This window comes from Brachionichthys hirsutus, unplaced genomic scaffold (genome assembly GCF_040956055.1).
Source record: "Brachionichthys hirsutus isolate HB-005 unplaced genomic scaffold, CSIRO-AGI_Bhir_v1 contig_271, whole genome shotgun sequence".
NCBI classification, from domain to species: Eukaryota; Metazoa; Chordata; class Actinopteri; order Lophiiformes; family Brachionichthyidae; genus Brachionichthys; species Brachionichthys hirsutus.
The window spans coordinates 1-25,000 of record NW_027180889.1 but is presented as its reverse complement, the minus strand read 5'-3'; the positions used below and the strand labels follow the sequence as shown (position 1 = coordinate 25,000).

The 25,000-nt window shown below is 39.4% G+C and overlaps 4 protein-coding genes across 4 annotated transcripts; 2 read left to right on the top strand and 2 right to left on the bottom strand.

Annotated features, from left to right (window-relative positions):
* Window positions 1–5: 5 nt before the first annotated feature.
* On the bottom strand, window positions 6–4,319 carry LOC137916859 (V-type proton ATPase subunit H-like; the record flags this gene model as incomplete). Its single annotated transcript, XM_068759826.1, has 6 exons — window positions 4,293–4,319; window positions 3,226–3,341; window positions 2,343–2,442; window positions 1,444–1,533; window positions 890–1,003; window positions 6–38 (listed from the first exon to the last, which is right to left on the bottom strand). Coding segments are annotated over exons 2-6 (441 nt in total), but the record flags the coding sequence as incomplete, so codon positions are not given.
* Window positions 4,320–5,011: 692 nt separating this feature from the next.
* LOC137916861 (regulator of G-protein signaling 20-like) lies at window positions 5,012–12,824 on the top strand. Its single transcript, XM_068759829.1, has 5 exons — window positions 5,012–5,119; window positions 10,456–10,625; window positions 11,501–11,575; window positions 11,681–11,915; window positions 12,636–12,824. The coding sequence occupies exons 1-5, from the start codon at window positions 5,012–5,014 to the stop codon at window positions 12,822–12,824; spliced, it is 777 nt and encodes a 258-aa protein (XP_068615930.1).
* Window positions 12,825–16,425: 3,601 nt separating this feature from the next.
* On the bottom strand, window positions 16,426–20,931 carry LOC137916860 (transcription elongation factor A protein 1-like). The gene is made up of 10 exons (XM_068759828.1): window positions 20,776–20,931; window positions 19,703–19,765; window positions 19,508–19,613; window positions 19,081–19,180; window positions 18,805–18,950; window positions 18,622–18,678; window positions 18,318–18,472; window positions 17,988–18,134; window positions 17,593–17,664; window positions 16,426–16,747 (listed from the first exon to the last, which is right to left on the bottom strand). Exons 1-10 carry the CDS (start codon window positions 20,848–20,850, stop codon window positions 16,739–16,741), a joined length of 930 nt encoding a protein of 309 aa, XP_068615929.1. The 5' UTR covers window positions 20,851–20,931; the 3' UTR covers window positions 16,426–16,738.
* Window positions 20,932–22,764: 1,833 nt separating this feature from the next.
* On the top strand, window positions 22,765–24,121 carry LOC137916862 (oxygen-regulated protein 1-like; the record flags this gene model as incomplete). The annotated part of the gene is made up of 2 exons (XM_068759830.1): window positions 22,765–23,400; window positions 23,962–24,121. Coding segments are annotated over exons 1-2 (796 nt in total), but the record flags the coding sequence as incomplete, so codon positions are not given.
* Window positions 24,122–25,000: the final 879 nt, after the last annotated feature.

The window sequence follows — 25,000 nt, the reverse complement described above, 5'->3', positions numbered from 1 at the left end:
CGGCCCCAGGCAGCTAGTTTCGCGATGATCCTCGCCGCCTAGTAAAATAAAGTTAACAATTTACAGCCAGGAAAATACACACAGCATTAAAAGATGGTGGTGCAGCATTCATGATGTAAATGACTACACTGATACCGACGGGCAATCACACAGTAATTCCTTTTTGGGCTCCAGCAACGACAATATTCACCTTGCTGCTTTAATTTAAGGTGAAGAGGTGCTCAAATATATTTATGGATACGATCAGGTTTTCTATAATCCAATGATTTATAACAGCTTTAATTTAGACTTTCAATTCCAAGGAAAGGAACAAATAAAGCCCTTTCACATGGAGAAAAGTGCAAAATACTAGAAATACATAATTTAAAACTTTGTTTAGGTATAAAAATTACTGAGGCCTCATGTAAACAATTCAGTGGAGTATGGTGGTTGCATGGTCGTTCTACAAGTGAAAAGTAGTGCAGGCATAGATCATTACTTTAATTGCCTACTTTTGAGGAATAGGGGAAGGTTACATCGTGACAAATTATTGATGCTTTACTATGATTAGAAGCAGAGTGACATCTGTGAAAAATTAATGACCGTAAAAAAAAAAGCAAGGACACAACACCTCATCTGTAAAAAAAAAAAAAAAAGAGATCTCCTTATTGGGTGATTGACATTTTACTTCCTAAAAATACCTGTGCTTAAGTTGCAAGTATGGATAAGCGCGTTCTAAGCCCAGTTCACTGTCCAATGCACATCTACGTTCAGTTTAGTCAACAGACACCCATCCGTAGTAAAATGTTATCCGTGTCGTGGGATTGCACCAAATTTTAGATGCACAAACTGCTCCAGTTTTTCATAAATTGCGATACGCATTGCATTTATTCATTGAAACTTAACTCACCATGTGGACAGTAAAAAGGTCCTGACGATTCAGCATCGGGAGGAAGTAAGACCAGGCAGTGTTTTTTGTCTTTTTGGCATAGTCAAAGAAGATATTCACACGCTGGTGGTTCTCCTACGAGATAATTGAATGAAGACCAAAAGTTAGCTCTTAGATTCAATATTATTGATTGCATGGCTGAAGAAATCACACTCAGCTGAATCATTATTTTATGACCAACATATGTTAAACTGACAGTCACATTACATGTGTAACAGATAAACTGTAGTCATAAAATATGTTTGAGCAGAAGGTAAGTTCAACATAACAGAATTCTGTATAACAAATTACTTGACTTTTATTGCTTATTCAGCAATTCAACTATTTGTTTTTTTAAAACTCTGATATTATTTTATCATTTTTAATCATGACATTAATCAAGGCAACAATACCTTAATAAAAACTCCTCTTTGGTCAAGCTAAAGTAATAAAATCCTCAGAAATTTCACGTTATGTGAACACATAATGCAACCGAGTTCTAAACAAGCCTTTTTATTAGTACATTGTCCATGTACCTGCAGAGTGTCATCAATCAGAGTCAGGATGTACTGGACTGTCTGCTCCTTAGATATGTGAGCCATCAGGTTCAGAAAGGTCTTGGCACACTGAGGGGGAAAAAAATACTTACACAAATTTGAAGAAATAAAAAAAAACATGTACAAATTGAAGAAAAAAAATGCTTTTACATTTATTTTGTTTGGCATACCTAAACTGAGGTATACAAAATTGAATTTCAAACTACTCAATGATGCTACAGCATGAAGGGGCTTTCAGACCAACAACAATAGAGCAGGACAAAGAACATTAAGTACGGTATGCTCAATGTGCTAAAGGTGTGTCAAAAGTCAAGATACTGGTTTAAAGGCTTTTTAATGAATTACTAAAGCACATGCTCTGCAATGTTGACCCTTTGGTATTCCAAGTACCTAGGGTCAACATTGCAGAGAATGTGGAAAGGAAGTGAAGAATCATGTGCAGGCAGGCTGAAAGTATCAGGTGTGCTCTGTGACAGGAGAGTGTCGGTCCCGTAGTGAGGGAGGACAGGAGCGTGGCTGGTGTTGGGGAGGGCGATGCAAAGGACAGGGTGAAGTGGAGAAGGTTGGATTGCTGTGGCAACCCCTGACGAGACAAGCCGAAAGAAGAAGAAGATGCTCCCTGGTATTACACTTTATTAATATTTGTATATGCATTCATAAGCATGATGAAGGAATAATGTTGCTTTCTCAACCAAGCCATTTATCTTAAAGACTTCATGCAATGGACGGAGTGTCAGCTTAATGTGAAAGGTTGTGAGCTAAAATTCAAGTTAGAAAAGTCTGCAAAAGAAGCTAAAAGATAGTTGCTAAAATTAACTCTAGAAGAGTACGCCAAGTACACATACTAAAACGCAGAGGTGCTGTAAAGGAATGAGTACCTGATGTCCTTCATTGGTCAGAATGGCCTGTTTCTGCTCAGAGTTGGCCACCTCAAATTTCTTGATGAATTCGCAGTCCTCTGCTGAGATCATTTGACTCCTACACAAGAATTTTAACACAATATTAATACAATATTCGTCCCACGACTTTAGGCTAATAAAGAGCAAATAGTTCTATTAATTATTCGTGAGGCATTCAAAACATCTCCACTCGCTGGAGGAGTGGTCTTTGGTGCTCCAATTTGCAAAAGTTGTTTTCTTAATAGCAGTAATTAACAGCAGAATATTACAGGGGCTACTTTAAACTAAACACACCATAGATAGATATAATGAGGCGGTTATTGTAAAGATTTGGCTTTTCGTTTATCCTTAACTGATGATGAATAAATGACACATTTATTTTTAAGAAATTATAGGAGTTGAATTTTTAATATTAGCAACAGAAATGTCCAAAGGAGTCTACGTACTGTAACAATACATGAGATTAATTGGGAGAGAAACCTGTTTGTAATTTAAGATTATTTTACTTAAGTAAGAAGTTATGCTCTGCTATTGGATCGCTACTAAATATATAATTATATTGAAACAGCAGAAATGAAATTCTGAGTCATAAGTCACATGTACTGCAAAAGAGGAAGTGCCAGTGAATCACATTATAGGAAAGAGAGCAGAGCAAAATGAATGCAAATGGACGAGGTAAAATATAATGCAGTCAAGGAAAGCGTCACTTACATAACCAGTCAACCAAAGTTCTGTGAAAGCAGATTTCATGGCAGCGCTATTGCTCTGACTGGCATTACACGATCTGGTTGACATCCCTTAGATCACTAGTGTTCCCTAAGTGTGTATTAACGTGTCCTTTGGGTTAGTTAGGGTTACTTACTGCAGGTATGACTGCCAGTTGACCAGGTTGGCCCGCACCTCTGCTGCCTTGGCAGCGATGATGTTGGTGGGGACTGCAGCATCCACAGCCCCGCGGATATCCATCCTGTACTATATCTAACAAAATATATTGTATGTGTTTGATTTAAAAAAAAAAACAACAACCCCAGCTTCCCCCAAGACGGGAGCAGCAGAATAAACAGTAGCTGTTAAAATATTTGGATGTGGTCTGCAGCCAATGTTCCCTCTAAGTGTTCATGCGTCTGCGCAAACACACAAACTCCCTGAACAGTCCTTTGGACAACTTCGAGCAACATCATAATAATACATTTTATTTTAAACGCACTTTACATTTGAAAGCAAATCTCAAAGTGCACAATAGTGTAAAAATAAATAACATAAAAACAAGCGATAAAAATCAACAAATTAAACAGATAAAATTATGTTATTTTCAATTTAGGTTGGATTTTTTTGTGTGTGTGCGCAATCAGCTGTGCGTAATTACGCACGAACGCACCTTATAGGGAACGTTGTCTGCAGTGCATGTTAATTCATTAAAAGCATGAATAAACCAAGAGGAAAACTATTAGCTTAGAACGAGCTACAAATAATTTACCACGGATACCCTAATCAGTGACGAACATATAAATATATAAATGGTTAATTCTGACGTGAGACAGCAGCTAACACAACGAAGCTAACGCTGCTGCTAGCATCAAGCCAATTTACATTAACCCAATGTCACGACGTATCAGTGTAGATTTTCCTGAATAACAAAAAAAGCTAAGTGTATAATGCATGTGTTATTAAGCTGCACGGCATTCTGCAGTCAAATATGACGCATTTATACAACACTTTTACATTATAATCTAACATATGCGACACTGCTGGATACGGGCTAGCTAGCAGCACAGCACCTAGCAAAATAAGGGAGTGATGCTAACACACAGCAGCGGTGCTATTTCAGATTAATCCCTTCCGTCAGAGCGACAACAACCGTTCAGGCAATCACAACACAACACAAATCAGAAAACGAGGATATTATTAAAACGCAATTCAACTACCCACCGTCCGACTCTCCCGTGTGAACAGCTGACACTGACAGCGCGTCACGCTCTATCATGTGACAGTCACGTGACGTCACGTGACAGCCCGACCTGCGCGAAGAACGCGTGAAACGTGGATGTGAAAATTAGATCGATACCACAAACAAATCAAGCACAATCAGTGGTTTTATAAGTTCATGATGCATGTTGGACTTTGAGAGGATGACAGAGAGCTGAACTCTGAAAAACACCACAACCCAGTACAGTGCAGTAGAAGCTATAAACTACTACAGTCACTATACAAATGTGTTTTAATCCATTGTACTACATCAAGAAGTATATGTATACGGTCACAAAAAAAAAAAATCCATGTCTGCTTCTGTTGCTCCTCTCTGTCCATCTCAGACGCTAAAACGTCCTGGCTTAATCTGGTCTAAGCTGCTGAGATGCAGTAAAGCACGGAGGAATCAGGATTGCATCCAGTGAGAACATTGTTCTAATCTCCTTCTGCTCGCTCCTTTGTAAACACGATTCTCTTCATCAGAATTACTCGTTTTTGTATTTTTTTTATTTTTATTCTTTCACAATATACTTCAGAAGAGGCACCAGAAAAGCATGGAGTGTGGATTTGTTAGGATGTTACGGAGACTTGAGTCTCACATGGTGAGTGAGGCCTCATGCCCGGAGCATGCCATGTGAGGGAGTGGGAGATCTGGCCCACGTCTACCCTGTTGGGGCCTGATGTGGCAGCGGGTACAGGCACTGGCCCGGGCCTGCCGGCATGGTGCGGCAAACCCAGCAACCTCCAATGACCAGATAGAAGAGGAACAGGAGATGGTGTGCCTTGAGGTAATAACAAGTAAAGTAGCACATTTTATTCAACAAAAAGCAATGCAGGTATTGGTAACTATTGTCATCATAGAGGTTGGAGCAAATTTCGATGGAGCAAACAAAATACAAATAATCCACCAGTCAAGTAAAACTACAATTCATTAGTTTATTTTGCTCATAAATCACAGCTTTTAATCAGTGTATTGCCTGTTTGTTATTGGTCTAATAAGAAGCATATATCTAATATATGCTTGTAAAGGTCCCACATCGAACAAATACTCTTATTTAACTTTGGAGTAACGATATATCTTCACATATATTTCACATGACATTTGCTACTCATATTAACACCACCAATAAATCAAAAATATATGTCTAGTATACTTTTCTTTCTTATCAGCAGCCCTTTTTGTTTTGTTTTGTTTCTGGCCTAATACCTATTTTAGGAAGCACTTGTTTCCTGATCAAGGTGTAAGAAGATTAAAAGAAGAAGATGGTGTGTCTTGAAATAGAATCACACCACTTATCAGAAATGTAAGAAATGCTGCAGAGTCACACAGACACTGAGAATGCACGAGGGTTGGCATAAACATTCCAGTACAGTAATTAATGAGAATTAAAATTCATCCAAACCCTTCTAAATAGTCTGAAAAATGTAAGTTTGGCTGCACAAATACTCTTGCTTCATGGATGAGTAAAGTTAAATGTTACTGTTAAGATATAAAATTTACATCAGATAAGAGGGCAGATAGAAATCACATATTGTGCATGCTGCAGAAATATTTCTCCTGGTTGATTCTTTTAAAGAGTCCAAAGAAACGTGTTTACCTTTAATTGATATATATATATATATAGAGCGCAAGTAAATTGTTTTCTGCATTTGGTTGACATATGTGCTGCTATGATTGGACAATTTATCTCCAGTCTCAAAATGATCACAGATGTCACACGTGATAGGTGTTAGGTTGGTAACACACTTTCTGTCTAGTGCTCTTCCGCATGTTGAGCTCCAGCGATTGAATCTACTGTCTTTGTTTTACAAAAAGCTTTATCAATCTTTCAATCCCTTTGATCACAATGTTCTCCATTGTCCCTGTCACCCAGCTCTGTCATCCCCACTCCTCTGTGTGACCTTGTATTTTGCCATCAGCTTGGAATATTTTCACGTGTGCCTGATCACAGCAGCATAAACAATCATTCGTTGGCTATGAATAAATCTCGGACAGGCTATTAGTGGGGTCTGAGTTGCATAACGTGAAGCAGGGGAAAATGCTAAATGAAGTGTTGCGTAGAAAGTCACATGTTTACATCTCTTTAGTGGAATGAAGTGGATTCTTAGGACACTCCCACTTCTCAGCACAATCAGAAAGCATTTAATCCGGACAAGGAAAGAAATGTAAATGGTGCCGTCATAGAACAGCACCACGTACATGCAGACACTGAAAGAAAGGTTCTATAGTCGGCGTTACAGGCACTCATGTTGCGATGATGACCTTCATTTCCACGGTATCAAAGTGCATATTGCCTGAAAATCTGACACAAATAGATGCACATGTTTGTTTACTTTAAATATACAATATTATAAAATTCTGCAAGGTTCTATGAAAGATTGTGCCATCTGGTGTTTGTACAAAGCAGGACATGAAGTATTTTTAACGGTGTTGTAAATTCCATTTGAAGACATGCGCAGTATGATCTAAATCCATCGATCTCAAAATTGAGCTTCCATTAAAACAGCATTTACACAGGCTATTAGATTAAAATCACAAATATTATGGATCAGATTAAAGAGTTGAATTTCCATTACTATGAACACTGAGGCTGTAAATCATTGATTTCTGTCACGTTATTGCTGGAGTTGAGGCTGCCTTCAGATGGCAGTGTTGTCGTCTGTATCATTAATGGTTTTCAAGTCTCTGTCTGAGATTACTATCTGATGTCTGTATGAATGTGTGTGCAATGACATAGTGACAAATATAAAGCATGGTAGTACATACGTGTGAAAAATAGATTGAAACTTGTTTTTGATGTAATATGCAGTTTGGTACGCTTGTAAAATAGATAATTTAAGAATGATGTATTAACTCATAGAAGAAATGCAGACATAATCCTAATTAATACTTTCAATGGAAATAAGTAATTTTATATATTTTTTAATGGTATTGGGAAAAAGGTTTGCAAAAATTAAAATCTTGGATCTCTTATTATGAGTATAATACACTGTATAAAAAGAAAAGGTTCCTCCTTTATACTTCAGACCTTTTTTTTTTATCCAATTATAAATATTTCAGTAACCTATGTTTGATCTTTTCAATCTAAGTTCTTGGCTAAAAAAAAAAATCTGAATTATCCCTCATGTGATATTATTTTCCGCTGTTTAACTAAGGGTTCCATTATATGCTTTTTTTGTTGTATTTCTGACTACGGCCTGGGAACAGTATACATTATTATGGCTAAAATGATCTGGGTGTGTTAGTATTGATTCCTCTGCAAAAATGAAGAGACTCTTTTCTTTGGAGAAGGCTCTGACTGCTCTCCTGCAGGGCACAGAGGAGATGTCCAGTGTGACTGACACAGGAAGAGACATCAGGGGAGGCTTTCCTTGAATTTGAACGATATGGGTGTTCCAGCTCCAGCACAAGTGAGGACATGGTGGAGGAGGAAGAGGCTGTTCCAACCCCTGAAGAGCCTCCGCAGTATGTTCCACCCCAATCCTGACTTCGACCCCCACACGTTATGCCACAGCCAAGATCAGCGGCACAATTACATCATCTTTTGAGCTCTTCATTAGTGAGGAAATTATTCAGCTTATCTTCCAGAACATCAATCTGCAGGGGAAATGGACAGCAGTGGATTGGAGATTTGTAGATGTTGGCCTTTATCAGGTTGCTAATCCTGGCTGGAGTCTAAAGATCCCAGGATGAGGTGACACAGAACCGGCGGGCTGAGGACACAGCCACAATGTCCTGGAAGTGGTTCCACAGTTGTAGCTGCAAGTGCAGCAAGTATTCATGCGAAGTACATCTATGCAGCCCCCCCCCCCCCCCCCCCCCAACACACACACTCACACACGCGTTACAAAAATCCCTTCAAAGAAAATCTCGTTTGCATTTAGTATGTGGAGTATGTTTCATATTTGGTGTGTTTTTTTATCATGCAAACATGTGAGTTAATGATCACAAATTTGCATGGTTAAAATTGTTTAAGGAATATATAACTATATAATATATAATATGAAGTTGACCACAAGATCTAATGTGGTGGAAGTGGAAACTTTTTTATCCTTATAGCACTTTTCAGGACCTGAACTTTTTTTTTTTTTTTTTTTGCACGAGGGGTAAAACATCATCACTTTCCGAGGAGGTGTACAATGGTTAATGGCGTTACTATACAGGCTTCTGCAGCCGCGCTATCCTTGGGCAACAACCAGCAACCAGCTGGTGCCTGCTTCAGCACCGGAGACAGCGACTTCAGGAAGCGGCTCCGTGGCGCAACGCACGCGCTCACGAATACCAGGCGCGTATCGGTAATATTTCCTCACACGCTTTAAGTTACTTAAACACCTGCGATGTCACAAGAGCCTCGCGTGGATTTAATGCATCTTCTGTGATCATTTGCTGCGCTCATTTTTCATTCAGTTCCTTCCCTCCGTGGCTCGAATGGGCCGTTTCTTACATACAAACCAGGGTAAAGAACGCGCACTGTAAATCTGTTACTGTCGGGGTTTACTCTCTGCACTGAGCTACGATGAGTTGGAGAGAAGACGCATGCGTATTGACTTGGAGCAGCCGGTCGAAAAAAAAAAAAAAAGAAGCCTTATGTGCCATCGGATGTAATCAAGGCAAAGAATTATCTTCTCGCTGCGCATACATGGTGAAATTGTAAGTACTGGCAGGAACAGCGATGCGTCTTTGCACGGATATTTTGGTTTGATGCAGTTTCCCCGGCGTTTAAATGGCTTGTCACTATATCTTGGTGTACAGCGGACTTTTAACAGATCGAGGCAGCGTCTTTTTGAAGCTCTGTGGTTATTCATGGTGGCTTCTCTACACTGCTGCGATGTGCGAGTTATACTAATGCAATTGGTTGCCTTTGCTAAATAGTGCAGAAAACCTTCGATCCCAGTGTCGCCCGTGTTTGCGCCCCAGGAGAATGGCGTTTTTATTTGGTGCTTATTTATGGCATATCCCTTGAATGGGTACGACACCCCCCCCCCCCCCCCCCCCCCCCCCCCCCATTTCACCGTCTGTTGAGTCAAGCAATAGCGTGCCGCAATTGTGTCAGCTCCGAAGGACCCGACACCTATAACGCGTATATCGTGTACGGTTTGGGAAGACGCACGCAATCTGCAACTCGGAATGGGAACGGAACCGCGCACGGATCCATTTTAGAAATGAACAAATGTTATTGTATTCACTCAAATGTTATGACAGAGGGATGCTGCTGTCCGAAATTTGAAAGCTGCGCATTCCCCCCCCATCATGTATCACATCTCCTGACACTGTTTTTGAAGCATCATTTCTTGTGTCAGGTATAGTAGCCGGATGATGTCGTGCGGTGGAAGCGACAGCTTTGTTACATAAATGATCTGAGAGGATTTGGCTGTGTCTGACCTGCTGATGACACATTTGTGAAAATCAGACAAGAAGTCTTTCTGTGAGCGTATATCCTGTCTGTAGTCTATGTAGGCCTACAAACCCACAGGGATTCTGTTGGATACGCTAGAAAGGGAGGTTACAATTATAATATGCAGTGAACATCATAAATGTATTGCTTAAAGATGTTTGACAAAGTGACACCCAAGGGGTAAAATAAAAGAGGTATATATTTACTTGATTATCATTTAATTATTCGCTCTATTTGGGCCCAGAAAGCATTGCAATCATTATTATTTTTTTACAAAATCACATATTTATAATTTTAGATTAGATACATTGAGCCCATGTTTAATTAACGGTACAACCATTTTGCACATGCTGCTAGAATGCATGAGGGAAAAAACAGGCAGTTTGGGAATAAATATGATGAAAAGTGGGTGCACTATTGTTAGCAGTACACACACACACACACACCAAATAGTTCTACATTGGTGTCAGCCGGTGAGAGGAAAGTTAAATAAATACAATTAATCGTTGGTAATCTTTTGTTAGCATTGTGGTGATCAAAAGGATGCCTTGTCATGTTTTCACAATTTTCTTTGGGGGTCATTACACCGAGTGTCTCTCTGCACTGATACTAATTTATATCATAACAAATGCAGGTCAAGAGATTATCCTGCCACATGATGCAGTCTCAGTTCAATATACTACTCCTGACATTGAAACACTAAACTCATGCCTTTCCTCTGTCTATAGCCCATGGGATCAGAGCGGATGGAGATGCGAAAGAGGCAGATGTCGGTGCAGCAGGAGTCAGCAGCGGGGGGAACTGCACCGGCCCAGCAGAGCCAGCTGGGTCAGGCCAACCCTGTGCGGGGCACAAATGCATGCTGCTTCTGCTGGTGCTGCTGCTGTAGCTGCTCCTGGTAGGTCTTCCCCCAACCGAGAACTCAGTCGCTGTGGCACAGCATGGCCAACATTACTCCACACAGGACAGCACAGCCTGGGCTACTGTATCTCAGCAGCTTGTGTTTTATGTTCTAGAATTTCTTGCATGCGATCTGTGGACGCTTGTCCTGCAACAGGCTTATTACTCTTGTTAAACTTGCCTGAACAGCAGCTCGCTGTCTGCTGCCATTTACACATACATCACTATAGTTTAGGCTGTTGTTGCTGTTTATCTCAAACTATTTAAACCAATCTCCGTTTACATTTTCATTTTGCTATACTGCATTTTTTTAATTGTTCTTTTTTGTCTTCCACTTAAGGACACAGATATTTTTTAATAATGAAATTCAGTCCAGATTGCATCAAAAATAATTTTCTCACATATTGATGTGCAGCCAAGTCATCGGTGTTCAATATTAAGTTTGATCTGGACAAATCTACAACAACATGCCCACCACAAACTCATGCTATGTAGCAATTGTAATGCAAATTAACTTCTCATTCACAAATAGACCCCCCCTCCCCCAAAAAAAGATACCTTTGTATATGAGATACATGTTTGAGTAAAACAGAAAAACTAGTATAATAGCAGCCTAAGAGACAAGCTGTAAGAAATGTGTCTCGAAAAAAATCAAGAGAAAAATATATAAAGAAAAAATATTGGGGAAAAAAACTAAATAAAAACAGCGGTGATTGATAAATATCTTCTTCTTGCAATCTATGTGAAACACCCCACAAAAAAAAATCAAAATCAAAATCACCATAACCAATTCTTACTTTTTGGTGGACGTAACAAAAATGATCATATGCAGTTCATTTTACGCTATATGCTATATTTCAACGTCTCCATTAGGAATAAAGACCGGGATGAGAGGAGCCGAAAGGTTTCGTATGACGGCAAGGAAGGGACCACAGACTGTGAAGACTGGTCAGTTGATTTCACTGCACCGAAGTGTCAAAACTACTGAACATAATTTGAACTGAAAATAAAAGATGAAATCATTCCATCTCTTGCTGTCCACACTCTCTGCAGCCCGAAGCCCACACTGGAGGAGGCGTGCTCTTGGGGGCAGTCATTTGACAAGCTGATGTCCTGTCCAGCGGGGAGGAACTCCTTGCGACAGTTTCTTCGCACCGAGTTCAGCGAGGAGAACATGCTCTTCTGGTTAGCCTGTGATGAGTTCAGAAAAGAGACCAATAAGAGTGCGGTAGAGGAGAAGGCTCGGGTCGTCTACGAGGACTACATCTCCATTCTCTCGCCCAAAGAGGTCTGACAGCTTCACACGTCACGCTATCTGATTCATTTCCTTCAGTGAGAATAGAATGTTAGTTTGAATGCACTTGCTAGCCTTCCAACAGAAAAACAGTTACAATATAACATAATGACAATATTAATACCACAATCATGTTTATGCAGTACAAAGTGAACAGTTCTTTAATTGACCATAAATAAATAAAACAAAACAACAGTGGGAAAATGCCACCCGGCTGTAACAGAATCAGCCTGTTAGCACTTTCAACATTCACTAAACAATATGTTTTTATATGACATCTTTTATTCACACAAAAATAGTGCAAAAGCCAGGAATTCCAGTTTTACGGTAAAAATATGTCTACCAATTTACTCGCCTCTGAACAGGTAGGCAGGAACCAGCCGAGTAAACAGGAAATGACTTGACCCATCCATGAAATAGTTCAGCACTTTATACTGTAAACCCAAATGATCACCATTACATGTTGACTTTTGAACAGATGAAACAAATGGTAGCTCTAATGTCAGTAGAATCTTTAATAGACAAGATTGGCTGACCAGACTGTCAGCAACTTCACATTTATCTCGCATTTCAAGTTTGATCTCGAACTGTCAGTGGGACAAGACCATGGCTCTAAAATGGTCAAACTATTCCTCTGAGTCTAAGCCATTGTTGGACTCACGGTGGGGGGGCATTTGTTGTTCTTCCTAATTTTTCTCTTTTCCTGACTCCTAGGTGAGTCTCGATTCCCGTGTGCGTGAGACGATCAACAGGAACATGCAGGAGCCCAACTTGCAAACATTCGACGACGCCCAGCTGCAGATCTACACACTAATGCAAAGAGACTCGTATCCCCGCTACATGAACTCGCCAGCATACAAAAACCTGCTCAACACACTGTCAGAGCAGTCCCCAGAATCATAGGGTGGCGATGGCCTGTGACCTTTTAACTATCTTTACCCCCGCCCCTCATCCTTGACCCCTTTTGAATTCTTTTTTTGTCCATGTTCAGTGTAGGATTACATGAACCAGGCCTCGAGCCTGTCCCCTCCCAGGGATCTCCGCGCTGTTGTGATCTGCACCTGACCGAAGACACTCAGGTCTCAAAATCTCCCGAGGGCTCGACATCACAAGTACTGTTACAGATCAACAGAGCAAAACACTCCAAAGGAATATGAATACATTTGGATTTGGTTTTTCTTTCTTTTGATAGAAATTATCTATTTTATTTATGTTCAGATTTTTTTTTGTATGATTGTTTTGGCGGGAAATTATTCCTACTGTAGATTATATATTTATGAGTCTGTACATAGCAAAAATTGAATTGTGGGTATTTTATGTTGACACGCCTGGTTCTATTTACTGCGTATGAAAATCAAAGCTCAAGTCAAAAGCTAAACGCTGGCGCTATTTACAGGCAGCTTTGTGGGGTTACTGTATTATTTTACATTGGTATCACCCTGTTTTGTTACCTAACCTCACACTTTGGTACCTGTGACAGCGACTTGGCAACTTCAGTTCATGCAGACACTGTGTGTGAATGGTCAACATTTAAGGAACAAAGAGTGACAAAAGCTCTTATCACGGTGTGCAATTTGTTTCCCCAGGAAACTGAAATTAATAATGGAAAGGTTTTTCAACTTTCTTTACCTTTTCCGAATCGTAGAGGATTGCCTATATAAGACGGATATTTATTAAAGTATTACTCAGTTGTGTGGACTCATAGGTTTAATATAGAGTTACCAGTGTGACATAACAACCTCTGTGATTCTATTTGTCAGATAAAGTATTTTTTATTCACTGAGAACTATTGCCAATACAGAAAAACACAAATTACATGGTGGAGTAACGCATACCGTTATATTTTAGAGAGAACACTTAGGGAACACTTCTAAAATTAAATAACATTTAAAAAGTTGACTAAATTGAGCAGAATATTAGAACTTCCTTGAAAGAGCTGCTGCAGTTTAACTTGAGTAAATGTCCATTATTCATCTATCGTAGGGTATATAGAGTAAAATGGGAGCTATCTTTATCTATCTTCTATAATTTAACACCAGAGGCCAGTTAGCTAAGCTCAGCACAAATATCAGAAACACAGAGAAAATTATTTTTCATTTATTCAGCTACTTGTAACCAACTTTATCCTATAAAATGTCGAAAATGTGATATTATGTGCTTAATACATTCAAAAAATATTAAGCATGAAGGAGAAAATATACTGAATTTCCAGGAAGCTACTGCTTCCAGCTAACATATATTTTACATACATTACACCATACGCTACAGAAATGAGAGCAGAAATTATTTATTTATTTTTCAAGGAAAAACTAAATGAGCCTGGAGGCAAAATTCATGATTTGGATGCAAACAGTTGATGCGAATTAATTGAAAGCTACACCATTCTACCTAGAGGTCTAACTTCTACTTCAATGCAGTTCTTCTGGGGAAAATTCTCAGAAAATAGCAATAAATTAGAAAATTAGTGAGACTGAAGACCTAATTTTTCATTCGACATGAATTTGGCTTCAAAATCTGTGTTTAAAAACCCACCTGGATTACAAGACTGGGGGTCAAACCAGGTTAGCAGCAACACCAAAGCTACCACATAAACTGTGTTCATAACTGTATTGAGTGTTTCCATTGACTTGAATTGGAATTGCCAAGTGTTAAATACATTAATGTATTCTGATAGTGTTAGTTAGATCATTTTGTTGCCTCACAGACATGTCAATCAAAGACAAGATCCTCACACGAGGAAGTGCCTTGACGTTCAATTTTACATCATCTTTCTCACGGAAAACATCCATTTCAGACTCTTATCCTGGAGCACGAGAACCAGTTTACTGGAAATGATCCATTTCTTTGGCCAAAATATCACATGTGATTTGTCTTGATTCCCAAGTCTGGACTTCATCGGTCCATTGTGGTAGCGATATGGTGAAGGGTGAAGACAAGATGTCTTTATTTGCTTAGGACAAGGAAGACTGGCTGGTTGATCGGAACTTCTCGCCAACCTGCGTGCGTCACAGCGGCACGACTACTTGTCTTAGGTTTAACTTTAACTTACTGTGTGCAATTTGAGCTGATTGATACATCGTGAAGATCAACCTCAAAACACAATCTAAGCCAATCAATGGTTTGGAGTGATGCCTTGTTTGTTTGTCGTTTCTTCTGTTTACTGTACACAATGTGTTAAATTGCGCTGAGTTTACTGAAGAACACATTAAAAAAAATTATAATAATGTGAATGTTTACAGTATATGGTTTAGTTTATTCTACTATTCTCCAAGAACATAATGAATTGTGGGCATTTTGATTGAGATAAAATAAAGCACAATCATTTTACTGACTCCGGAACAATTTGATCCCAAAAACACACAACCATCAACTCCTAAATCTTTCCAGCAAAAAAAACCAGATATAAATATTGTTCTGGTAATTTTGATTCCAGCTGCATCTCCTTGTTTTTACATTTTAACATAGATTAATGAAACAACATTTGTATGAGGGTAAACATGGTCAAAATGCTTCCCTATCATGTTTAAGTCAAAACAACTGAGCTGGTGAATCTATATAAAAGGCATTTCAATTTCAACTATGATGTTCTTAAAATGGGTTAAAGAAATATATTGAAGGATGTATAAATGAGAACACAGCTAAGGGGTATTTAAGTAATACGCAATAAATGTAGTAAAATATTTTTGGAATAAAAAATCAGGATTTCAATTTTTGGCAAGTGTTAAGGGGTGGAGACCCTGAGAACTTTAAGTCATTGAACATTCATTCATCATTCACTTCTGAATGAGAATTTGTAATAAACATGAAGTGATGAGATGCATGAGCCCACTAACCTATGAAGGAATTCTTCTCGGGGTCTCTGTTAAGACCCAAGTTGTGTGCTTAAAGTTACCAAACCCATTTCCACAAAGGTAGGGTTGCTATTCATCCAACCATCCATCTTCCACCGCTCATCCGGGGCCGGGTCGGGGAGGCAACAGTCGCAGCAGGTATTTCCACACCGCTTGTATCCAGGATCTTGACCTTTCCGTCATGACCGTAGGTGAGAGTAGGAACGTAGATTAACCGGTAAATCGGAGAGCTTAAACCTTTCGGCTCAGCTCCTTCTTCACCACGACGGACTGATACGACTGCATCACTGCAGCTGCTGCATCGATCCGTCTCGCGCTCCATCCTTCCCTGACTCGTGAACAAGACCCCAAAGATACTTGAGCTCCTCCACTTGAGGCAAAGACTCCCCACCGACCTGGAGAGGGCATGTTTTGTCTGGTTCAGCCAATGACATTATGCCGCTCCATGGAGACATCAGTATGCAGACATCAATATTCATTATGACGCGATGAATATTCCACCAACAACAAATGTGTTTGTCCTCTCAGATCTCTCATTGCATTCGTATAATGCTCAAGATTTTCCATTAGACTGACGACTAATGAAAAGCACGGCTTATTAATCAAATGGATTACACTTTATTGGGAAATTAAATAAAACAATGCAATGTTGGTAGGAGAAAGCAGAGCATGAAACATTTTTCAAAGTGTTAAAGCTACATATAAAAAAATGCAGATAAAAGATAATGAGACAAGACTGATCGCATATATCTGACTAATAGCAATAAGAAAGGTTTTCGGAGAAGGTGTCGGGGGAACTCATGATGAGCTCCATCTATAAACATATTCATTAAAACAGTAACAGCAGTGGCATATTTGTATGTCTGATGTGCACCATGTGCCACAGAATGCAAAGCTCCCAGCTGTTGCACTGACATTACCAGGAATCTTGCTACTTGTCTGAGTACCGTGGAAATGCTTGCAGACTCAGCAGAACTAGGAGATGGGGGGAAAAAAAGCAAATGAATCAATAGACAGAAAAAAATGATATCAAGCTTACAGAACAAATCCAGACTCTCAGGGTGCTGAAAACCCTTTTTTCACCCTCAAAAAATCTGTTTCACATCATGCCTCGGGTGAAATATATTTGGCTACATTTATTTTGTAATCCAACATAATATTTTTCACTCTTGATAGATGCATTTGGCCACCTTCAATGAATGTTATGTGATTTGACAATATCATCTGGATTTATCCCCTCCCAAAAAGATTTACATTTGTAGACGCTCTGTAATCAGGTATGTTCGATTATCATTTAACGCATATGAACTGATTATTTCACAATTCAATAATGAGTATATAAAATATAAATGGAGTGAAAAAGCGAGTTGACAAAGCTCAAGGATGGACTCTTTACATAACTTGGGCTTTGAATACAGGATGTTGTCGACTTGCCACCACAATTGGTTCTGAGGGTTTTGTTGAAAGCCGAATTGTTTGTAAGTCAACCCCTGTTAAATTAGCGTAAGTATATTAAGTTGCATCATGATGCTGTAAATTAGGAGTAGAAAGAGAGAATTTCCTCTCGGTAGACATCGTGGGTGAGACGGCAGAAAATGTCGCACACTCGATTCGCTCGCTCGCTTTCCGGTATGTCGTTGAGAAACACGTCGAGAACAGAAAAAACCCACAGCAGACGAGTGCAGCCGTAAAGTAGAACTGTCGCGAGTCGCACAGGTCGTAAGTCGACAAACCCTTATATTTAGATACCAGCAAACAGTTTGTGTGGAAAATGAAAAAGGACCAAGTTAAGTCAGCAAAACTCAAGTTAATAAATGTACCTTCCATCGATTTCCACATTCATTACAGAAAACAAAGGTGGTCATTGGCTCATCAGCGCTGCGAGTTTGAACCTGGGAATGAAAACAACATGAACAAACCATTTATTACAGCGTCAGAGAGAGAGAGAGAGAGAGAGAGAGAGAGAGAGAGCAGCTCAAAAATGACTTTCATTAATGGACAAACGAAGGGAATGACTTGATGAGCGTACGGTCATACAACGCTACAACGCACCCTGCCATTGTAACCACAGCATGTAAAACATGCATGAAGCACGAACTTCATTTAACTTTCCTAGCAAAGGAGCAATAATGAGACTATCTATGCTGGGAAGAATGGATGAAGCCAAATTGTTAAACAGAATATCTATGGTTTAGCACGTCTCTCTCTTCCTTACCTGTGTGTAGGTGCAGCACTTCCCTTTGCACTTGCCACATGTGAATAGATCGGTCTGCGTGCCTCCAGTGGTGGCCATCTGGTGGTCCCTAACGGCCTCTTTGGTCAAATTCTTTCTCATTTCTTTAAGCTCATCACTGGCCATTTCCTACATGACAACAAAGACGTGTTTAAGTAAACCAATATCCGATTATATTACTGCCGTAATAAGAGCTATTAAAAAATACATTTATGATATGAACACGGAGGTAAAAATGTAAGAAGGGTAAACATGTTTGGGGTAACTATATTGTTTTCCAATTAGGATCTATTCCACGAACAGTCAACGCACCTCTGCAGTCATCTTAGCCATGCGTTCAGGGGTTACACTTCCACACAGCACCGTCCTCCTTAAATTAGGGTTCTTCATATCCTTCAGATTTGAGATTCGGCTCCGCACGCGGTTTTTGTATTTCATGTCTGTGTTCTTAAACTCATGGAAGATACGTGACAGAGAGTCAAGGAATTAAATTTCAGCAAAATATATTTTGTTTCATTATTAAATGAAGGGCCTAAACCTGACAAACACAATAACATTTACAATCTCATGACATCACAAACACATCTGCTGAAATATTAACCGATGTGAAGGATATATTCTTCAACCTGTGCCCCAAGTTCATCACAATCGGCGCCAATAGCAATATGGTCATCTGGAGGAAAACCAGAACAGAAATGAACGAGAAGTATTGCAAATAAAGCCAATCTTAACTTTCAGCATTAACAAATATACTTTGTTGAAAATGTATTAAACAGCAGTACAAGAAAAACAGGATCACCTCCAGCCTGCAGGGCGCTGGATATCAGCTCTCTGCACTTGAGCCTGATGGAGTCGGAGGTGTTTGGGGCACGAGGAAAAGTGTTGATTAACGTGTTGGGTGTAACTTCACTGGGTTCACTCTTGCTGCTGGAGTTACTGCTGGAGCTGCTGCGGGGGCCATAAGAAGACTTAAATGAGCTACCGAAGCCGGAGAACCAAATGTAAAAAATAAAGCAAAAATATATTTTCATTTGTCTCAGCCATTAAGAGATGCTTCAATCATTTGTCTCCTCACCTTTCTTCTTTTGCCTCTGGGCTCCCCTGTGATGGAGAAACGGCAAGAGCCATTTGTTCTTTCCGCTTCTCATCAGATTTGTCTCCACCACCAGGCTCATCTGGAAAGCAAGTTACACAAATCATGCAAGCGAGAACATGAGAGAGTGCTGTTAAACAAATAACTTATTAGTGTTCATTGCTGGGAATGGTTGCATGAAACTACCAGACATTGCTGAAAAATGATGTTCGAGTGTGACAATCTATATAATATGCAGAAGAACAAACTTGTTCAACGAGCTGTTACCAATCAATAACAGAGTAATGATACTGTAATAGTCTCTGACAGTCAAATACACAGCAGCTGAGCATCACTCCCAAAATGTACACCCGAAAAAAAAACAAGCTTACTTATTTAAATATAAATAGAGCTGTAAAGTGAGAATTACCCAAAAGCTTTTTCCATGATTTGATCAAGGACTTGGCTAAGGAGGTCACCTCTTCGTCTGTGCTCTGCTTGCGGATGGCGTTTACGGACATCCCAATCCTAGTACTCTGTGGAGAAGAACCGTGTGAGCACGCTCTAAAGGGATGAACGCCGGTTGACTCAATACTAAACCATCCTAAGAAATGAGCACAGGTACCTGAAGCAGCTCGAGAGTCATGGGGATGCTACGTAGCTCCTTTAACAGGTCCAAAGCCCCAGCCTGGAGAGTGGAGGAGATGAGGAGGAGTTAGGTGGTCACACTGAACTGCAAACTGAATTAGCGTGTTCCATGGTAGGTGGTCAATAACTACACACATATGTAAAGTACTTCACAAAACAGATTTCTTAATGAGTTATATTGAACTATTCTACAGCATTTACTCACAATTATCAAGACTTCCATATCAGAATAGCAAGTCAAACAATCTATTGGTTGACGCTACCGTACGTTTGAGCTGTTGTGTAGTTATGATACACAAGAGGCCTTTAGTTTTTACATAAATTAAACATGATCATTTGACTTGAGAATTGACTATCAAACGTCTCAAAATGTCAAAATGGATATGTGTACAGACGATAGAAAAGCTATAAATGATGAATGATTGGCTGTTTGTCCTACCTAAAATAACTCCAACCGTATTATACTGAACATCATTATGCTAACAGTTGTTCGTCAGATATGAAAGATGTTTTATACCATAATTAAAATGCAATAAGCACATTAATAGATAATGAAACGCACCTTTAATTGAAGCATCCATGAACGCTAGCTAGTTAGAATAACAAGACGCCTCAAGGTAAACATCCACAACGATTCACTCTAACGTGACCTACTTAGTCACTGGCAAAACACTAAAGACGTTAAATAAACTCTTAAGTCTAACAATATTATTTTATTTCAGTTTCACATCCAACATGTCACTACTTGCCGGTAAGAATTAGTGAGCTGCTATACGGCTAACTGCTAGCAACCACAGAAGTGGCTCGCTAACTACAAGCGTCTGTTCAGTAACAACATGACGGGTATTAGCATCGATGCTTCTTGTTGAAGACAACAGTTTAGTTACTGGTTAGAATAAACAGTTCACAGCGGCTGCATCAGTTCGAGGTTCGGACAGCGGACGGTAACCCCCCCCCCCAACTGTCCATTAGCGCCCAATGCTAGCTAAACATCAGCCTGGTGGGCAAAGCAGCACGCAGGTAAGCGTTCATTCTTCAGAGACATCTCACCCCGTTCTTCTTTTGTGCCATTTTATCCATCTTTTTCGCTATTCGGATAATATCCTCTTCCTCCTTTTTGCCCATGCTGAATGAGCTGATGGAATAAAAAATAAATAAATAAATAAAAACACAGGCGTAAACGGGAAAGAAAAAAATTCGCGACAAAGACTAACACCACTGACGTGAGAGCAGCGGCGTCTACAGACCGGGATCGCACACTGACCCTCCGCGGTGTCACAGACCTGACTAGCTGATCCAAGATGAATTCAGGAGGGTAAATCGAACACGATCAACGATACCGCAGAAGTCGCTCTGGTCAATTTATCAAATACATTTATCACACAAACGCGCACACACACTCACGCACACATTGTGGTCAACAGCAACACATTTTCTGTCATATTTGTATATTTTTTTAATTTTTTTTCGAAAACAAATTAAAATTGGCACAACTACAAAACAACAACAGCTGATTAAGTTGTTTTGCAATATCTCGGTTGGCAAAATTGTAGACACTTGGCCTTAAACTGCATTATTATATACATACATACAAAGCTGCAGTCACAGTTCCTATTGATTTAATTCACCAGGATACGCAACAAATGAAAATTCCGATAAATAGTATTGAGAAATCTGATGGTGGATTTATAATGCCTTCTCTGAGGTAAAAGTGCTTTCTTATTCTGGCTCCTGATGTCAACAAGGGCACAAAATCTCTACCCTAATCCCTATTAAGCTTCTTAAATCCGATTATGTAGGCTGCCTGGAAATTAGAAATAGTCCTAGCCACCTGTATGGAACACACATGTTGGTCAATATTACCTTAACGGAGGAACCTATATAACTTTGTGAAAATTTACCACCTCTTCAATTACATTTAATATTCTATTATATTAATAATATTAATTTAACTATACCGATGTACTCGTTAAATTCTCACATTGATGTTTAAGTGCAAATGCCACATAAATTAAGCAGCTGATGGCCAACTCCATGGACATTTCCTTTATAATTTTGTTGCACTACAAATTATCATTCCGCTGTGGTGCGGTTTATCTGTTTCTTACCTTGATATGCTGATTGAGTGTGAGCAAAGATTAAGCAAATTGGCCATGATGTTGCATGTCCGAAAATAGCTCTAGGAACTTTACTGAGAGGCTTTGAACAACACGGGGGGGAAATGGATGCACACTTTCTGTTGCTTTAACCTTTATAATCAAGGTGGAATGTGAAATATACGGTAAGTCTTGCTTAATACATTTCTCTTGACATGTTTGTGAAACCGTCAGCTATTTTCTTCATTAACTACTCGGTGTAGATTGTCTGATTAGTTGGTATGGTTCTGCTTTAAGTTGCTTTTCTCTTCGTTCCTGCTAATCATATTATAATTTGTACAATAAGTAATTTCTGCTGATTGCAAACAATTTGAAAAGTTTATTCTGGGAAATGTAAAGCTCACAGTTACATCGGGCATGTTTGTAGTCCATTTCATTCCAAATGCAAGCAAAAACAGTTGATGCATGCTGAATCCTGCTTAGAGTGTTGTTTTGAGAACTCATATGGGTTTTCTAATTTAAGATGACTATGGAGAAATCAGTTGGTCGCAATCAATTCTGCCAGTGACAATTTTGAACAACAAGTCACTTTGGCCAAACATTAGTGCTTAAGTTACGACAGTAGTGTGACATGAAAGCAGGTTTTCATGGTCAGAACCTAAGTGTTTGGAACATGGAATTGGAAAGCATAGACTTGGACAGCAGAAGGACTAGCTGTAAATCATCCAGTTATTGCTGTTGGACCAGATTGTATCTGGCAGCATCTTTAAAGGGACAACAGTCTTCCTGAACCAGGATGGAAACTGAAAACTGCTAAATTAATTGTGAGTGTAAGACACTGTTAATACAATATTTTACCGTAACAGGACAGGATAACTTAAAATGTTAAGCAACTGCAGTGACTGGTATTTAGGTTTTTCCCTCTCTCTGCTCGCTAGCCAACATGAGCTGCACACCAACACAGGAGCCACCTGTGGATTTGTCCTCTGAAAGTGGCCAAACATCACCCTCAAGACCCATCCTACCAATGTCTGATCCCTTAGCTTCTAAAAGAGTATGCTTCTATAAAAGCGGAGACAACAAATTCAGTGGGCATCGCATGGTCATCACTGTGCGCACTTTCAAGACTTTTGATAGTCTACTGGATGCTCTTTCAAAGAAAGTGCCTTTGCCATTTGGAGTGAGGACCATAGCCACCCCGCATGGGATCCACCTGCTTCGGACTCTAGGTGACCTACAGGATGGGCGATCATATGTGTGCTCCGATCAGAAAAAGGTGAAGCCATTAAACTTGGATGAAGTGAACCGGCGGCAGGTGCCATGGAATACCACCAGGCCCTTGAGTGTGGGGCGTCAAAATCGTCAAAGAGCAGCCACGAAGAGGCCAGTAAAGGTCTCTGAGAGAGTGGCAGTACGGACACCAAAGAAACTCTTGGTCATCAGTAACAGAAATCCCACTGTTGAACGCACAATTGTGTTGCAGAGAAGAACAGCGCCAACATTTGATGCATTACTGGATTACCTTTCCCAAATCCTGCTGTTCCCAGTGCTGAGACTTTTTTCGATAGGCGGAAGAAGAGTAAGTATTTAGCAAAGAAAAGAATGATGCAGAATAATTGTAGATTAATCTTAATTTAGGATAACTCTGGAAATTATTATAAGCAGCTTCTTTTTTTGAAATGGATGCAGCTTTATTTTGATAACATTTTTTTGGTTGCACACAAATTGATTAAGGTCAGTTTCATAGCTTCTCTAACGAGCTAAACTGTTTTCAGATGTGCTAACATGATTGCACAGGGGTTTCTACTCATCCCCTTCTGACGCAATGAGCAAACACATTGTCCCATTAGAACCCTGGAGTGATGGTTGCTGGAAATGGGCCTCTATACACCGATGTAGATATTGCACCACAAACCAGACATTTGCAGCTAGAATAGTAATTTACCACATTAGAAGTGTATAGAGTGTATTTCTGATTAGTTTAAAGTTATCATTGGTAAATTGGTAAATGTGAAAAATGAACACACACGAAGCAATGGGTTAATGCTTATCATACAAAAAGAGACGTTTTTATTTATAGAAATATACCAGCAGCTAAATCTAACAAGTGTAATTAAATGGATTTGTGCTTTTCCTTTAGGTTGATGGTCTTGCAGCGCTTATCCTGTGCTCTGGAGTTGTTGTTGCAGCAGGCAATGAGCCATTTAGATTAGGAAACTACAGTTTTCACAGAATGGGCCAGATGGGACAAGCAATGGACATGGATACTGTAGAACCTCCTATGTTGCAGCGCAGAGCTCGTAAGTGTTCGTGAGTACCACTGTCAAGTGCTCTGAAAATATTAGGCACTAAAATATTTCTCAATGACGTCTTCACCTCCACTTGTTATCACTTATCTTTGTTTTCTATTTAACAGTTTTATGCTTTGACCACGATCCAAATTTGTAAAAAATAAATTCACAATTTAATATTTGGTTTCTCGTCAACAATACGATTCTCATGTCTGTACTTGTAGGAGTTTGAGCTCTCTCTCTCTTGCTCTTTTTTTTTACTCTAGACACAAATGTGCTTTCTACTTTTCTTCTTCATGCTAAGATTTGGGATGCCGACTGTGGCTTTATTTTAAAAATATGACATATAACAGTAATGGATATGTTGTATGAATATTCTCTGTATATACTGTCATTAATATGAAGAAATACAGAATTGCAACTTTCTTATTTCAAGCTATTTTCTTTCCTGAATATCCAAGTGAATAATCTTTCTAACTTTTATATTCTTCAATTGTTTTTTCTCTTTGTCTCTCTTATTTTTTGTCCATCACTTTTGTTGTCATGTTTTCATCAAACACCTCCAACCCAAGAGAACAACAACAACAACAACAAATCCTTCTTGGGTGATAGAGGCTCAAGGAATTTTTCCTCCGCATCACAACGATATATTGTAGACCAAGTAAACCAGTCTCAAAACGGCAACATGAACAACCAACTGCATCACCACAACAGATCATTAGAAACAGAGGTCAAACATAGTCACGCCTCCATAAGGACATGCGATTCTGGGAGTGCAGGGAATAAGCAGCATACCCTCATTGTACCTCATGAAGATGACATTGAAAAGTCTTTCAGAGTTAATCAAGATGGCAGCATGACAGTGGAGATGAAAGTTCATCTGACCAT